Source organism: Electrona antarctica, assembly GCF_951216825.1.
Source record: "Electrona antarctica genome assembly, chromosome: 9".
Lineage (NCBI taxonomy): Eukaryota > Metazoa > Chordata > Actinopteri > Myctophiformes > Myctophidae > Electrona > Electrona antarctica.
The window spans coordinates 35,206,162-35,223,397 of record NC_136790.1 but is presented as its reverse complement, the minus strand read 5'-3'; the positions used below and the strand labels follow the sequence as shown (position 1 = coordinate 35,223,397).

Below are 17,236 nucleotides of genomic sequence, written 5' to 3'. Positions count from 1 at the left end.
ATGGAACCTAGGTAGGTAATTTCATCTTTACGTGTGATAACATTGTCACCCACTCTAACCAAGAAGCCATTTGCCTTGCTGAGATTACTATTAGATCCAAAGCGAATGGATTCAGTTTTTCCCAGGTGTAAAGATAGTTTGTTATAAGAGTGGATATATACCTGACCGGCCCTCGCTGTAAAAAACTATTCATTTTAACCTCAAACGTGAATGTACAGCAAAGCGTTTTTCCCTCACCATTTCTACCCCTAGATCGCCTCGCCTAGTAGTCTGACAATGCGGAGCTCATTTCTCGGCCACAAGCATTTGGAGGTTGGCTTGTGTCTCTTCCAAACTCCCAGTGTTCAACGCCAACAAATTGAACTTGAAGCTGTGCTGAATGAATGAGGAAATAATGCTGGAGTGCCGAAATGAGTTTGGGTTGTCACAACATTTCAGTGGCTCCGAAGCGAAACCCCCAAACCTCTGAATGATGTCCCATCGTATAGTCTCTAGACTCTCTACAGAGCCGAACTAAAAGTGGAATATGAATCGACCCATATGGTGCGTTCACACACGGGCAAATGTAATAGATGCAGTCTACCATTCATTGTCAATGGAAGCCAGCAACATGACGTTGCAAAGACGTAATGATGCATGTAGCCTACAGTAGCTGCTCCAAATCAACTCACAACGCGTCTTTTGGTGCATTCACACGGGCAGATGAAACGATGCAAAGAGTTGAGTTGGAGCAGCTATATGCATCATTGCATCTTTGCAACGTCATGATCATAGTTCTAAGCATGTGTGATGTGTCCTTATTTGCTTATTCACAAACATGTCCACCAGTGACATCATCGACGGGGAATCCAAGCTAATAGAAACTGCAGGCTTTCTAGTCCTGAAAAGTTGCAATGCGAAAAAGGAAGCCATCGTTCAAGATAATTAAAATCTAAAGATTGTTGTAAAAAAAAATCTTGGTTAAAACAAAATCTGCCCAACGATGATTCTGAACTGACCACAGCTCTCCTATGAGACACAGACTGAGTAGGAAAAAAATGGTGCCATGATTATGAGTGAGGACCTATTATAGGAAGATAGTTTGAAAAGTGGTGAAGTGGTCCTTTAAGACAACGTTTCGATCTCACAGGATCTTCATCAGGTCAGTATCCTGATGAAGATCCCCATACTTTGATAATACCTAATCTCTCAAGATTGGATAGTACCATACACTTGATGAAAAAGACTATTTTAATTAATGGTATTAATTTTTAAGGAGTGGGTCCACATACACGGCTATCGTTTTCCATTAATCTAAATATTGACCACCTGTCAGTGTCAAGTTGTTTTCTAAAACCCAGTAAAAAAACATCTAGGACATATCAAAATGATTTCCTATTAGGGGTTGAAATTTTAACTGTCCAAGTCATAAATCCCTACTCCATAGAGATGCAGCATCTGTTCATGTAAGAAGAAAGATAAATGCTTCTAATTTTAACAATGCAATATCTTACTACTGTTAACGGTATCACAGCAGATTAGATTAGCCAAGGGTTCTGAAACCATCTCCAGAATTCTCCACCCAAGCTTCTTTTCTCTTGGTTCATCTATCTTTCTGCACACATTCTGTCTTCCTCACTCACAAATTGTCACAATATTGCGGTGGAGGCAAGAGACACTGTGCAAAATATAGCTCTGGAAGAATGGAGAGTGACTCAAACACAGGCATCATTAGAGACCATATATATATTCTCTCCTTTTCTCCATCCAAAACATGTTACTCATCCACCCCCAGGCAGGCACGATCTGCACAGCACTACCAATCCAGTAACATTGTGATTCACTGTGTGAGAACTGAGAAGGTGGCTTGCATAACATTTTCATTGTTTTGTTTTGATTTTCTTTCCCCATGTCATTCCTGCAAATCAAAGCATACGGTTTTCATTATCTCTGAAGACATGGACACAGAAGTCTTAGTATTAAGCACAATACAGGCTTTTATGTCCACACTCCATGGAACAGTAGAAACACAAGGCCTCCGTGATGATGAGAAACTTGACCCATTTTCCTCCACAAGAGAGGAAAGGCTGAATATGGCCAACAGGCAACAGCTATGGTATGCATATCTCTGCATAACACTGCTGATCAACTGCCAACCGATAAGACTAAGAAAATGTGCCACGATACTGAGAACACAGGTAGCATCTATAAAGATGTCAACCAAGGCTTTAATACGGCGTTTTAGATCACATTTAAATATACGAAACTACTTCGGAGGACACGTCAAGTTAACGAATATTAAAGAACAGGATGTCAGTGAATTTGCATCATTTGTAGAGTCGTGCGTCCGTATTCACTGCAGTCTCCGTCCGGCTGGCATGGGACGATCGGATGGGATGGTCGTTGTCTGTTGTTGATGTTTTTATCGGGATCGTTAGGATCCACGCTCCCGATCACATGCATCCAGTAGCCTACTAGTAATGAATAAAGTTGCAACTGGTACATATCTTTTGCTGACTGTAAAATAAAAACTCACCTTCAGACAGCTCCAGATCCAACTCCGCCAATTGGTCTCTGACCTCCTTAGGAAGAGCAGACACATCAACACCACAGTCAGACATGATGATCGTGGGATGACTAGCAGCCCTTCAGTGTGCTAAATAGTGAACACAGAGAAATGCCACGTTTTACGGCCAAAAAGAAATATTGAAATCAAGATGTGGATTGTCTTCCATCCCTGCGACTCCCCGACACCGCCATAACTGTGGGAGATGAAACGACTCACCAGAATATGTCACATGACCACGGTTGATGCTAATTGTTAGGACTGTATGGTATACTATAACAGACTGCTCCCTCTGCCGTTTCTTAACGGAAATGCAGAGACATCTCAGTCAGATTTCATGTAATTTCATTTCCAAAGTGAAAACCCATGCAAGCATATATTTTCCCCCATTAACTTATTTATTTTTTACCAGACAATGTATTAATTAGATGAGACTATACACAATTTCACCTTTCTTTAGGTGCCAATATTTGGAAAAACTCCCTCTATTTAAGTATCTCAAGAGTGATTTTGTTTTTTCTCCCCAACTTAAAATGTTGAAAACTCAAAACTGACATCTTTCCTCTTAAGTTATGGGGACATATATTCACATGAGAAAAGCCTTACTTCACAGGAAAAAAACAACTTTAAAATGGTGACATGTTATATATATATATATATATTAAAAAAACAAAACGACACAATTTGACAAGGAAAAATAAACATGTTACACTTGAAAAAGCAAAATAAGGTGGCATAAAACAAATGCATTACTTTGCATTTCAGACATTAAAAAAAGAAGCACCTTACATAAGTGATAAGTATACTTCATGACAAAAGTGCTTTTCAAATGCAAAAAAGCACCCAAGACTAGGATATCTAGCATCTCCTATAGATGTGCTCTAATCGCCAATTTCAAATGAAACGTCTTTTCACATTTTTGTCTTGTGGCCTGTCTTAACTTTCAACTGATATGGACTCCCAGTGACTTGGCTACATAAATGATAGTTAAATGAAGGAAATTGATATTCAATAGAAAAATATATATTGCACTACTTTTTCCAACTGAAACGCCTGGGTAATGATAAAAAAGAAAATTAAGTTTGTTGATTATCATAATATAAAGGATATCTAAAGCTAACAATTTCAAGTTTGTTACATTAGGACTGGAGATGGCATCCTCACATGGCAGAGGTCCATTTTTGCATCAATTATCTGATATCATAAAGTGTGTAGTAAAGCAGATCAATAAAACCAGCAACAGCCAGACGCAAGCAAACAGTGGTATTGTTCAGCCTCCATGAATCCATGCAGTCAATAGGGGTTCATACATATTGTACAGATATACTGTAGCCAGACTCTTTCCACATGGGTTACAATTCATGGCAAAAAGGACAGGTGCATACACAGGGAAACAGTAGGTACATCTGAAATCTAAAATAAAGTGTTTCAGACAAGTGGTTGACGTGCACTGGGGTCACCAACTTAAGCCCTATTTTATATTTTGAACATTTTTCAAAAATAGTCAATCAACAAGCTCAGTGTGTCAACACGCTGTGAGCTTATAGATCTGCTATTTTAGAAAATGAATTATTTTGACATGCCCAAAATAGGGACACCAGATTGAAAGTGGTTAACCAATACATACATGTATATAAGTTAAAATTGGGAGCTAGTGTGGACAATACGGGAAAAGGGAAATGGACAAAAAGGCTAGATTGGAGACATTTCCAGGCTGCTTGTTGCTGCACAGTCACCGAATCTCACAGTACCAGGGTAGATTTAATATAATACTAAACCATTATCATATGATACAAAAATCATTTTCCATCCTAAAGGCAGTTGATACTGCAAAAGCGGTTAGCCTTGAAAATAATGCATTTGGCGCTGAAGACAAATTAAACCAATGGATGTTCTTAAACAAGGGGTTCAGATACATACTCCTTCAGGTAAAACCTATAAACCCCCCTCCGCCAAAAAAAGGAATGAGCCAAGTTCTAGTGAGAGAGCATTCGTGCATGCACACGGTGACAAAGCTTCTCTGGGTGGGGGAAGGTCACGTAGGTTAAAGCCTAATTTATATAAAATTATAAATTATATAAATTAGGCCTAAGGGTTGACGGTAGAACAACAGAGTGTTCAGTGATTACAGCCAGCTGTCAGGGAGGGAGAGCATCTCAGTCTGTGTAGCTATGTCAGGGAATCCAACACAACAGTCCTGCATCCTGGATTAGGGGGCGGGGGGGGGGGGTTCTGGGAGAGCAATATCAACAACAGAGGAGTCCCTCGTGTCATACATCATGTACCAGTCCAGCCTCCAAAAAGTTGCTAAGTTCACAGCGGCTGCCTGAGCCCGCTCATCATCTGGGTCCCAGCTGTGACTGCGTAGCCATGACAACCCCTCCCGGCTGGACCGATCCCATCCCAGCCAGGACGGACATGGCCACAGCCTCCGCGGCGCGAACGCTCAGCCCGTTGATGGTGGGCCCCGGACTGGAGGCAGGAGCTGGGGGCGACGGCCCACGCCGTATGACCGCCGCTGGGGAGCCGGTGGGCTCGGACGAAGGGTCCCCGGAGCGATCCTCTCCGCCTCCTACGGCTACAGACAGAGAGAGAAACATTCACCCTTAAAGAGGTGAGCGAGCACAGAAACATAAATTAGATGGGATGAGTTGGAATCTGGTTCTTGACAAAAGCAAAAAAGAAAGAAGAAATAAAAAAAAGATTGATGCCGAGAATAATGGGGGGGGATAGATCAGACGGACAATAGATCAAGTGATTTCCAGGTGGTTTGTGGGTCAATCCGGGGGTCCTTTGTTTACCTAAGAAGGCAGCATTCTTCTGCATGACAGTGACAGGGCAGTCTTTATGGGCCAAAAGCAGCTGCTTTAATTGGGTCACCTCGTTCCTCAGCAGGGATACTTCATTCTGATGGCAACACAAAGAAAACAGAGTGGTTCACGACCTGTCTGTTCACGGGGTACCCATGATTGGACGAGGAGGAACAGAGCAATGTATACAGTATACACTTTATGGAGTGTGTGGAGGACTCACAGCGAGGGAGACATTCATATTGACCAGGTCGTCTGCTTTCTTCTCCAGAGAATTGACCCAGACCTTGCGTTTTTGCCGACAGCGGGAGGCTGCCGCACGGTTTCTCTCCAGGAAACGTTGCCTCCTCTCATCTGGGTCCGACTCCGCCCCACGGCGCCGGCGCCCTCCGGTTGGCTGAGCTGGCGACACCTGGGAGAAAACCAACAATGTCGTTAAATCGTATCCAAGATGATGGTTGTCTGTAACTGGCTGAAGGATTTCATACTTGTTTATTATATTAGTTTTTATTAGGTTTTTTTTATAGACATGACAAACAAGACATACATAACAATGACACATACACCAGACTGGACAATGTATATAAAACGAGTGGCGGGCCTATCGTGTTAAGACAGCATAGGATGAACACAACCAACATGAGACATCAATAGAGTAGCAGCAGCATATGGAGAGCAGTAGTCATACAGAACATAAATATATAATATAATATATAATACAATATAAATATATATATAAACATATACACATAATATACAATATAAATATATATATATATAATACATAGCACATATTACAATATATATAATAATATATATTACATATATATAACAATATATAACACATAAATATGAACAAGAGCACAGCAGCAGGGCAAACAGGCCAGCAGTTATACAGCAGAATCAAGGTGAGCAGTAATAGGGCCCCATATATATTCGAAAGTTGCTAGATTGTCCTGGCTGTTGCAACGCAACCTCTCCAGATGTATCAAAGATACGAAATCATTAAGCCGTTTATTAAAACATGGTACAGTCGGTGTCTTCCACTCTGTTAGGATAATTCTTTTGGCTACTAATGTGCCGAGCATAAGCGTCTGCTGTATGGTGTATGGTAGTGCGAGAGAGGCGTCGGAGCAACCGATAAGGGCAGCTAGAGCATCCGGAACAATATTAATATGGTATACACTGCAAAATATTTTGCCAAAACCAGACAATTTTAGGGCAGGACCAGAATGTGTGGGCCAGTGTGCCCTTGGAGATATTACATCTAGCACAGGTATCGGAAACAGCTGGGTACATTTTGTTCATTTTGACCTTTGAGTAGTGTAATCTATGGTTAACTTTAAACTGGATAAATTGTAATCTAGAATTGATTGAACCAGAGTGGATCCTTCTTAACCCCTCGCTCCATACCTCATCGGACAGCTCCAGGCCAATATCCTCCTCCCACTCATCCCAGGCAGCCTTGATATGGTTTGTTGATGGGATAGACAGTTTGGAGAATAGTGAGACAAATTTTGAGATGAGTTGTTTGGATGTTGTTGTAATAACGCATATAAACAGTGTTCCTGAGGTAGATTTTGAAAATGATTAAATTGATTTTGAACGAAATGTCTAATTTGTAGATAACGAAAAAAGTGAGAGTGTGGGAGAGAAAATACTTCTTTCAGCTCAGTAAATGATGCGAATTGATTATTTATATATATAGATCTGAAAATTTGGTCAGGCCCTTGTCCTTCCAAAGTGCAAAGGCTGCATCTGTCTGAGATGGAATGAAGTTGTGATTATGACATATAGGAGAGTGTACAGACAGATTGGGAACTGAAAGTACCTTCCATACTTGTTTCAAGATTTTAATTGAGTTTCTCAGTACGAAATTGTCTTCCAATAGATGCGCTGGTAACTCTTTTGAGGAGAACAGGAGAGCTGAAAGAGAGCTGCCCTTCACTGCCTGGGATTCAAACTGGAGCCATTTAGGAGTGTCTGCGGATGATTGAGGGAGCTGTTCTTGCCAATAAATTAAAGCTCTGAGATTGGTGGCCCAGCCAGTAGTAGTGTTGAAACACAGGGAGGGAAAGCCCCCCCATTTGTTTTGGTTTCTGTAAGTGATTCTTTGAGATACGGTTAGATTTGTAACCCCAAATAAAATACATTATTATTGAGTCGATTTTTTTAAAGAAAGATGATGCGAGCTTGATTGGGATGTTTTGAAATAAATACATAAACCTGGGGAGAGAACCATCTTGATCGCGTTCACGCGCCCTATCATTGATAGCGGCAGGGTTCTCCAATGTTCGATATCTGTTTTAAGTTTCTCTAACAGAGGAATAAAGTTATATTTAAAGAGCAACTTTGGCTTCACTGGGATGGATAAACCCAGGTATGTAAACTGTTCTGTAGCGATCTTAAACGGGAGGGAGTCAAGATATGACTGCTCCAAATTATCAGTGAGAGGAATAAATGCGCTTTTTTGCCAGTTGATAGAGTAGCCCGACAGTTTACCGAAATATTTAATTAAGGAGAGAAGCGGAGGGAGTGATGAGGCTGGATCCATCATAAAAATTAATAAATTAATAAATTTACATTCCACGCTCCCAATAGTTATTCCTTTGATGTCAAGATGCTTTCTTATACAAATAGCAAGCGGTTCAAGCATTAAATTGAACAGAAGAGAGCTCGTGCAACAACCCTGCCGCGTACCGCGTTGCAACCTAAATGATAATGATTTATTACCGTTAGTCAAAATGGAGGAGGTGGGCGCTGCATAGAGCATCTTGATCAAATTAAAAAATGAGTCACCGAATCCATAATATCAGACGTGTGGTCTTTGGCAGTGAATGAGTTTAAGTCCCGTCATATGTACCGGTATTAGACTTTTATGATCAGATGTGTTGGAAACTAATGTGCAATTAAGACATTGGATAATGTACAGCAAATCAATCTACAAATAGTCATAGTATAAATTGTATGCCTTGCTTGCAGTTGCGTTGTATGCACGTTACCTGTGGCTGGGCAGGTGAGGGTGCATCAGACTGCTGAGTGGGTTGATGGGTTTGCTCCCGGTTCTGTGGGACAGTAGGATTTGTCCCTGTTCCACACCCAGTACCATTCTGCGGGCCCTGCTGAGTTAGTGCTGCCTTGAGCCTCTGCAAAGACACAGGGACATGGTATTCATGTAAAAGGTAGGCGGTTTATAATGTGTAATGTGCAAGTCATGGCATTTAAGAGGATGGCTGCGTGAATGCGTTTCTCTCACCAACTTGGCCTCAGAGTGCGCGCTATATCCAGACGGGGAAGAGGAGGCACTGCTGGCTCCACCAATCGGTGGACCCGGAATACCAGGGATGTTGGGGACTGCGTTTATTGGCCTCGCAAGCTGCACATTACATCAGATGCAGAGGAGGGGGAAAAAGACACAATATGACATTAAGACAGTGTTTTAAATCAATTTCCATTATCACACACTAATAAAAGTTTCTAAAACTCAATACTTACAGATATGACTGAGGTCATCTGTACAGGACTGGGAAGCAGAGGGACCGTTTGTCCATTAGGGAGGTGCATTACCAGTGGGTAAGTGCCTGTCGGAGAGCTGTTAACAAGATGAAGGCTTGTAAATGGCTATCCCTCAATTCTCTACTCATGGATGAAACACAGACTGAAGCGAGAAAACAGGAAGAAATGCAGAGCAGATTTACCCCAGTTGCCTGTTGGAAGGTGGCGTTTGTGTGATAACAGATGTCGGAGAGGGTAGTGTTGGATTCAGGGGGTCATAACCAAGATGAAGGGGCAGAGAACCTGGACGCACAATCGTTGGGGTAGGGGCTGAACTCGGCATGGGTTTTGGGGGTGTTTCCTGTTGACAAATCAATAAAGAGTATTTTTCCCCTGCAATCATCCATGCCCAGCATTAGGAATGGGACGATAATCCATAGTTTATCATGATTAAAAAAACGCTCACAATAATCGTATTATTGTGAAATTGTCCTGTCCTACACAAGGACGAATTAGCTTTTGTTGAGCTGCAAATTCAGTACCACTTAAACCCTCTGTACTTGATAAAACGGACCTGTGAGGAGCGCATTAGGAATTATCTTATTTCACTCTACACAAATCGATTCAACACAACGCGTTGTGAGCCTGTAGATCAGCAATTGTTTGGCAAACGTTCCACCCAGAATAGGGATGCTGGGGGTTCAAAAATTGGCGTTTTAAGCATATTTTGATTATTGATAATATTGTTAATCGCAATAATTTTTTTCACAATAATCGCAACATGACATTTTCAAATCGTCCCATACCTACCCAGAATTAATTTTCTCTGCTGCAAATGATGCCAACATGGATTTACTGATGGTAATCACTCAGTACTGTACCTTGCCTCTCACCCTGGGTTCTTCTTCATCATCTTCCGACATGCTGGATGCGGAGCCTGGACTTTCAGGAGGGGAGGAATCAACCTCTAAAGGACCCTCATCCTCATCCTTAACTTCACATGGTGTCTGCAAAGGTGCAGCCTTAGCAGCAGGAGGAAGCGAGACAAGTAAGCAAGCAATGTGGAAGAATTTCCTCTAAATATACTTGTACTGTAAATCGCTCTGGATTGAGCATGTCTGCTAAATGTCTAAATTGTACGTACATAATCAAAACACCATAAATCGTGTGAATTTCAGAAGAATATTTACAGTATGTTTGGAATAAAACTACCACCAAATTAATGAGGAATCAAAAAAGAAAAGAGGTATTATATCCAGTGGTGTAAATGGAAAAATGGATATACTATACTATACTATATACCCAACATTTTTAGGGAGGCCCATGCTGACACAGCACATTGTGTTAAAAAAAATCACACCCGTGTGAAGTGAGTGGTGCAACTCCGTGTGGGGGTTCCGGGGGGGGGGGGTCCACATAAGTCCGTAAGGGAGTGGTTGCACCACTCAAATATCAGAAACAGTGACATGAACTCTCAATGGCGCCAAAACGTATTCTTTCCAGGGTTGACGGAGACAACGAAAGTTGTGCAGTGGCATTTCACATTTTCACCAGCAGAGAAACAGAGATTAGTCTGTCTAATTGGCCAAAAATGATGTTCGAATACTCATTATATAATGGTTAAATAAAAGCCCAGGCAATTAACTGACTTAACGTTCCAAGCGACATGCTGTGTGATAAACATGGAACAATCTATTCTTTGACATATCCTTTTGTAAGATTTTTGTCAAAATAAAATAAGGCACACAATTCCGAGAAATATGACACAGAAGTTTTACCCTGAGGGCTAATTCCAAACAGGCTTTTAGATCAAATCACAGTGCAAATCACTCTCACTTTGTCTTTGGTTGAGCGAGTCTGGTTGTGGTCTGCCAGCATTAGCGTATGGATTGCCCGTTTTAGCTTGACCTACAATATCATTTTGAATCAATTAAAGGGACTTTGGGTGACTCCCATGCTGTCACTCTGAGCAAAGCAAGTGACAGCGACTCGGGGGGGTTGTCTCCGGGAATGCAGACTGCAAGGGAGGGCTCAGAGGGGCGCAACTATTCTAAGTGTAGTTAAACAGATGGTTCTGTGATCTCGCCAGGCAAAACATTGACCCTAAACCACATGAGAACTCAAGATGAAATTAACACATTTTTAATTTTAAAATAAACGTTCACATTAGATTTATTTTTAAAAGAGAAAATGGAGAAAAGTAGTGTTTCAAATGTTAGCAGCCTTGGTTGGCACTACTCTGTATTGCTCACATATGGTCTTGTTAATTTGCCTCAAATGTGACGTAGGCAGAACTCGTGCTGTTTTCCGGCTGTACTCAAGCCAAATCGCAGTAGGAAGAGATTGAAAGAGGAAGTGCAATATTAATTGACTTTTGTCCAGAACCAGAACACTGTCTCACAGTGTCTCACATCAAAAGCCATTCTTGGAGGCTCTGTGCACTTCATCTTTAGCAAGTTGACTCCATGACAAGACCTGCAAATACATTTTAAGTGGAGAAAACAAGAAGAGCTAAATGACAAGAGCTAAGAGCAGCACTGTATTATTCTGGCTTTCCACTGCCAGTTAAAGCGCCAAGTGAGAGGCAGGGCTGCTCCGTGTGGGAAACGGTGTGTGTGCGCGCGCGCGTGTGCGTGTGTCACTATCGGAGTGAGACTTCTCCAAAAAGAGCCATAGGAGGACATGCCAATTGATGGCACACTACAAAAACAGATAAAACTTCCAGCTGTCCACTTCAAAATAAAATGACGCATTAAACATTTCAAATTGTTAACATTGCATTCATGTTTATTTTACAGCTCTAAATAATGTAGAACATTGATTCTTTTTGGGAATTTTATCAAAGAAACAAAAGTGTATAACACCTTAGTGTGACATTAAATAACAGAAGTCCATCTATATTCCTACCAAGTGTTTGGTCCTGTGGTCATCCTCCTGCTGTGCCTTGCGGAATTCCTGCTCAAAGGAGTTGGCCAGCTCACTGAACAGCCCGACCTCTTCACAGTTCTTCAGGAAGCGTGTCGGCGTAGGGGTCTGGTCTGACAGAAGGACACGTAACTTTAGCCAAGAGGGTTACAGACAACACACTATAATCTTCCCCCCAAAAAATCATCCATGCAAGTTATAGCAAACTCTGTAAAAAGGTATTGGGCTGTGAGAACTTGGAAGCTTTTCGTGACAATCAACAGCTATATACAAATATACTGGAGTAAAAATTCAGTATCCCTGCGACATACTAGCGTCATATCCAGGGGATGTACTTGCATATCAAGCTGCCTCACGCAACAGAAACAGGAGATACTGTAGACTCCTGCCCTATCACTGGTTTACATGTGTAAAGAATAAAGTTGTGGGTGAAATTTGTTTTAGCAGAAAGGGAGAATAATAAGGAGGAGGGCAGGAAGAAAATAATCAAACATTAAATAAGCATGTCAAAGAGAACATAAAAAGATCAAGATATCTACACATACACGGAGCATAAGACCAGCAGATACCAGCATGTATTGTACATGAGGTTATCAAAAGTGGTAACATATTGGTAGGTCCACACAGCAGCAGGTGTATTGCATGCATCAGAAAATCAAACTTTTACTGGTAAACTGTAATGTTATTAACCTTGTATGATAACCGAGTCAGTTCTGGCAGGACCAAATTTTAGAGTCATTTCATGCTTGTGCTTGTGGACGGACAGGTGGTCTTCATTGGTGAATCTCTGTAAAACATAACATTTAGCAGTTTGTTAACTAACACAAGAACAACAAAAAGGCAAGCATCCTTTAGCTTGTATAACTCAACAAAAGGTTAAAGTTACTCTCACTCTTTATACAAGGCCATCATGGTGCTCTTTTAGGTGATATAATTATATTTGTCTCGTTTTCAGATAATTTCTTCCTTTTCCTACTGTCAAAATGAACGAGAAGCTGGAATTGGAGCGAGCTTAACATTAAATCAGTGTCTACAACACTGATCAATTGTACTGGGACATATACAGTATATGCATACAGTGGAGACTTCTTGTCCAGTTATTCATACAATTGTGTTCCTCAATAAAATATAGATGAACTGTACCTGCCCACATCCAGGGGCAGAGCATACAAAAGGTCGATCGTCCCCCATGTCACACAAATGTCCTGCAACAGAAAGGAACAAGAACCTCTTTAAATTGTAAAGATAGATACATTCATTAGAATGAATTATAACACTGGCATTGTAATCAACCACATGCATTGTGGGCTGGACAGGAGGAAAAGATCTAGGGTGCAGCTGATATCAAATAATATCAAGATGACTGTCAACATTTAACAGTAATCAAGAATCACATTCACATCAGATCATCATCTTAAGACTGTGCATCAACAGTAAAACTACAAAATATGCCATTGTCTGATTTGTCTCTGTGTAAACTAGGTGTCATCTACTATGGTACAGTAGCTTGACTTAGAATTGGTCTAACTGGGGTTGATGGCATTCCTTGCTGTCCCAATGTTGCTACAGTACCTGCTCACCCTTTTTGTATGTAATACCATAGTATCTTGTATAGCTGTATCTCATTTTTTCCTGTATTATGCCCTTTGTTTATTACTGTTGTACTGCCATTGGCAAGTGAATTTCCCCCTCGGGATCAATAAAGGTTTATCTAGCAAGCTGGCTAGTGGCTATACAGTCTGTTGTCAGCTGGCGGTGCTACTGTTATAAAGTAAACACAATAGATTTGGCATTTAGGGCCTGCAAAGAGCATTGTTACAGTCACATTTTGAGTGTGCTTATAATCTACTGATCGTCATTTAAGACCATAGAAAAACACGCATACAAGGTATAGGTTAAAAAAAATGATTGTAGCAAAGGGGCTGATACAAGACATTATGACCTGGGATTCTACCAGTCCAGGAGCTGAGAGGACAAACATGCAAGCTATACTAACTAAAAGCTAATAATCTCCAATAATTTAACGCCCCGCTAATGGTAACGGAAATCCACATAATAGCCCTGCAGGGCAGGCTGTCTCTATGGTTTGCGATATGATTAAGTTACTGTAGCCTACCAGGTTGACCACTGGGATGGGCCTCAAGCTAGCGTTAGCTATTTAAGGCTTAGCTAACGTTGCTAAGACAAGGAACGCTCCGATTCTTAAAACCTTTCTGACATTCTTCCACCAACTTGCCTGGTAGATGAGAATCCTGCCATTTAAAGCATCAACAACAACAAAACGGAAAGCAACCAGACAAACGATTATCTCCGCTGGAGGTGACAACAAAATAACAACACTTAAACACACACCACCCCTTTTAAACATGTCGGTAGAATACTGCGAGTTAAACCAAAACAGATCCACACAAGTTGGGTTAGCAAACGCTAATACGAAAGAGAATCCTCTGACTGCCAACAACAACGCAAGAAAAGTGTCCGTGAATCAGAACAACAAAAAAACATGGTTACATGGTGGTCACGGACCGTGGTTTACAGTGTGACAGTCAGAGCAGTCTCTGTCTGACATTATTATTACTATATTATTACGTGAACGTGCGTTGCAAAGCTATTCGCAGAGTCGCAGCCCACGTTGGCAATTTGGCAGTTAGGATTGAGCGTGAAATGTTTTTAAACTCACCGACCGGAGCGAGCGAGCGTTGGAGCAGCAGCTAGCCTACTTCACTCCCCTGCCTTCTCCCCACCAGTCCCCAGTCCGCTCGGTCTCTGTCCGGTGTTCCGGGACGCGGAGAGACGCCGCGCTGCTTGTCTTCAGGGCCGATGTGTTGACACTCTCTACTGCTTCAATACTATCAGTGTTGCCAGATTGTGCGAGAGAAATAAGCGTCCAGGTCTATGAAAACAAGCCCAAAATAAACGACTAGTCTAGCTACACATGAGTTTGATTGATTGATTGAAGTATTTATTAACAGTTTGCAGAATTACAGTACATTTCAAGCACAATTCAATACAAACAAAACTGTTAACTGTGAGTGGACGACCCAATAAAGCACTACACTTGTTTACAAGAGGGTCCACCTTGTTCAATTCATCATACGAGGTGGTGACTTGAGGCATGATTGCTTGAATATTGTCAGTATGTAGAAATTAGAAAGGGTACAGTTCAAACAAAAGTACAGGAATTGATTGATTGATTGATTGATTAACAGTTACAGTACATTTCAAGTACAACTCAATACAAAACCATTTTCAATTCATCAAAACATTTAGAGAGGTACGAATATACACAGTATATAGTCAAAACAGGAAAGCATCATAGAGGAGGTAAAAAGGGAAAATAAACATATACAGTGAGGGGAAAAGGGGTGGGTGGGGGATTCAGATTTTACGGGGCCAGTTTCGATTGCAGCCGTCCGTAGGTGCCCTAACTGCTATAACCAGGAAAAGCACTAATTGTTCAACAGGGTCCTCCATTTTCAATTCATCAGAACATTAAAAACGTACAAATATACACTTCTATGAAATATTGAATATATAAGAAGAAAAAAAGCGAGGGGGGTGCACATTAAGTGGCATGTGGGTGTGACGCGTTGTGAGGTTGTAGATCTGCTATTTAAAAATGACAAATTGACATTGACAAAATGGAATATTTCTTTAACAACACATATTAACAATACAAATGATTTGTGACAAATCTGGTCATCGTGTTATGGGGCTCCCTGCTGGCACAAAATATGTTTAGATGTAGGGTCCTTAATACATTAATCTGGGGGCCCCGAATGGTTTAAAATACATTAGGAAACAAGCCCAAATAAGTTCTACACTACAAACAAGCCCAAAAAACCGCAACCCCCAACCATAGAATATCTATGCCCCCAACTACCAATTATTTACAAGCAACTTTACACAAAACGAAGCCCAAAGACGCTTATAATAAGCTGACATGGCAACACTGAACAACATCGCGAGAACTTGGGAAATTTGTATTTTGTCGCGCGACACCGTCGTACGACGGAGCATAAATCAAGAATGATGAGTGAGCCGTGTTATAACGAGCTTGTAAAGGAAAAAGGGCCAGACTCCCAATATCTGTCTGTCATTTATTTGTACTAGCCCATAGGGCGCTGGCCTACTTGGAACGATGCAAGTTAGAAATGGATGCCCCACCCAGTTATGATATGTCTGTGTGACTGTGTCCCTTTTATGCCCATATGGAGTTCTTCATCAGGCATATGCCCAAATGTGGCATCTATGCAGATGTCATAACCTCATTGTGATGTCAGTACAGGCCTGCTCCATATATGGAGATTGTGATCAGGTGTGATCAATATTGGCTAATTTAGTAATTTGGGCCCTGTCCATGCAGAGCCTGCAGGGCAGGGGCCCTGTCCAGAGCCTCTAGAGCGGTGCCCATTGGGCACTGGCCTACTTGGAACGATGCAAGTTGGAAATGCATGACCCACCCAGTTAATAATTATGTCTGTGTCCCTTTTATGCCCATATATAGAGTTCTTTGTCAGGCATAAATATGGAGTCTATATGCAGATGTCAGAACAGGCCAGCTCCATAGAGATATGTAATCAGGTCCAGGGCCCGGACAGATGCTTTTGTGCTGGTTCTGGACAACCGGTAATCCAACGGACTCGACACCGGGCAATGCACTCCCTGTGGGGATGTGGAACGCGTGTGTCGAATTTGAAGTCGGTATAGGGCGAACGGTTCTCGAGTTACGTTGATTACAGATTACACACGTACGTACAGAGACTTGTATAGATCTATAGATGACTGCCTTGTGTAAAATTATTTTTTTGTTTTTTTAAAGATTTGTTTTAGGCTTTTCTGCCTTTATTGATAGTTTCAAGTGAAGATTGACAGGAAAGAGGGAGAGGGAAGGGGAGAGACACACAGCAAAGGTCGTCATGAATGGGACTCGAACACGCAACGCGCTGTCAGGCCACCGGGCACCCCTTTTTTGACTTGATTAACAATCATGTTTACTTGTTTAGGGTTAGGGTTTGGGGTATGGACTAAAAGGACAACACATGTTTGATGAATTGAGTAAAAGGACCCCAATAACCTTTCTTGGGTGTTTATTCTATTAGCAGAAGTGTAGGCTACTTTCTGTATTTGTTTTTGCAAACTGATAATAAAGTATAAATCAATCAAACACATATAGTTCAACACAGTAAAGATATGAAAATACAAAATTCAAAATCCTTAAATAATTAAATTGTAATGTTGTTCTTGTTATTTGTAATAATCATGTATTACTATAAATATATGTTTATTGATTAAAGTATGGTATGGTTATTGATTCAATGATTTGTATTATGTTAGACTGTAGGTGATGGTCAATGTATTGTGTGAAATTAAGTAGGGTATTAACACAAAACAAGCAAAACATAAATACTCTCCCACTCAACCTGAGGTCAATTAGATTCAGTATTAATCAATAACCATG

General features: G+C 41.1%; 2 protein-coding genes across 5 annotated transcripts in view; both read right to left on the bottom strand.

Annotated features, from left to right (window-relative positions):
- The window catches only part of dip2bb (disco-interacting protein 2 homolog Bb), a 60,820-nt gene extending 58,090 nt beyond the window's left edge, over positions 1-2,730 (bottom strand). The window contains exon 1 of the mRNA XM_079511188.1: positions 2,516-2,730. Coding sequence (XP_079367314.1) covers positions 2,516-2,600 — 85 coding nt within the window. The 5' untranslated portion in view covers positions 2,601-2,730. The remainder of the gene's footprint in view (positions 1-2,515) is intronic.
- A 194-nt stretch (positions 2,731-2,924) lies between these two features.
- Positions 2,925-14,594, bottom strand: atf7b (activating transcription factor 7b). Of its 4 annotated transcripts, none has more exons than XM_079511189.1 (13): positions 14,456-14,594; positions 12,919-12,980; positions 12,466-12,562; positions 11,758-11,888; positions 9,732-9,872; positions 9,054-9,211; positions 8,851-8,947; positions 8,612-8,731; positions 8,358-8,501; positions 6,769-6,819; positions 5,579-5,767; positions 5,347-5,452; positions 2,925-5,123 (listed from the first exon to the last, which is right to left on the bottom strand). In XM_079511189.1, exons 2-13 carry the CDS (start codon positions 12,964-12,966, stop codon positions 4,885-4,887), a joined length of 1,521 nt encoding a protein of 506 aa, XP_079367315.1. In that variant the 5' UTR covers positions 12,967-12,980; positions 14,456-14,594; the 3' UTR covers positions 2,925-4,884. The 4 variants fall into 4 exon arrangements, with proteins under 4 accessions (XP_079367315.1, XP_079367316.1, XP_079367317.1 ...); XM_079511190.1 differs by having other exon boundaries at positions 14,460-14,586; XM_079511192.1 differs by having other exon boundaries at positions 5,012-5,150.
- Positions 14,595-17,236: the final 2,642 nt, after the last annotated feature.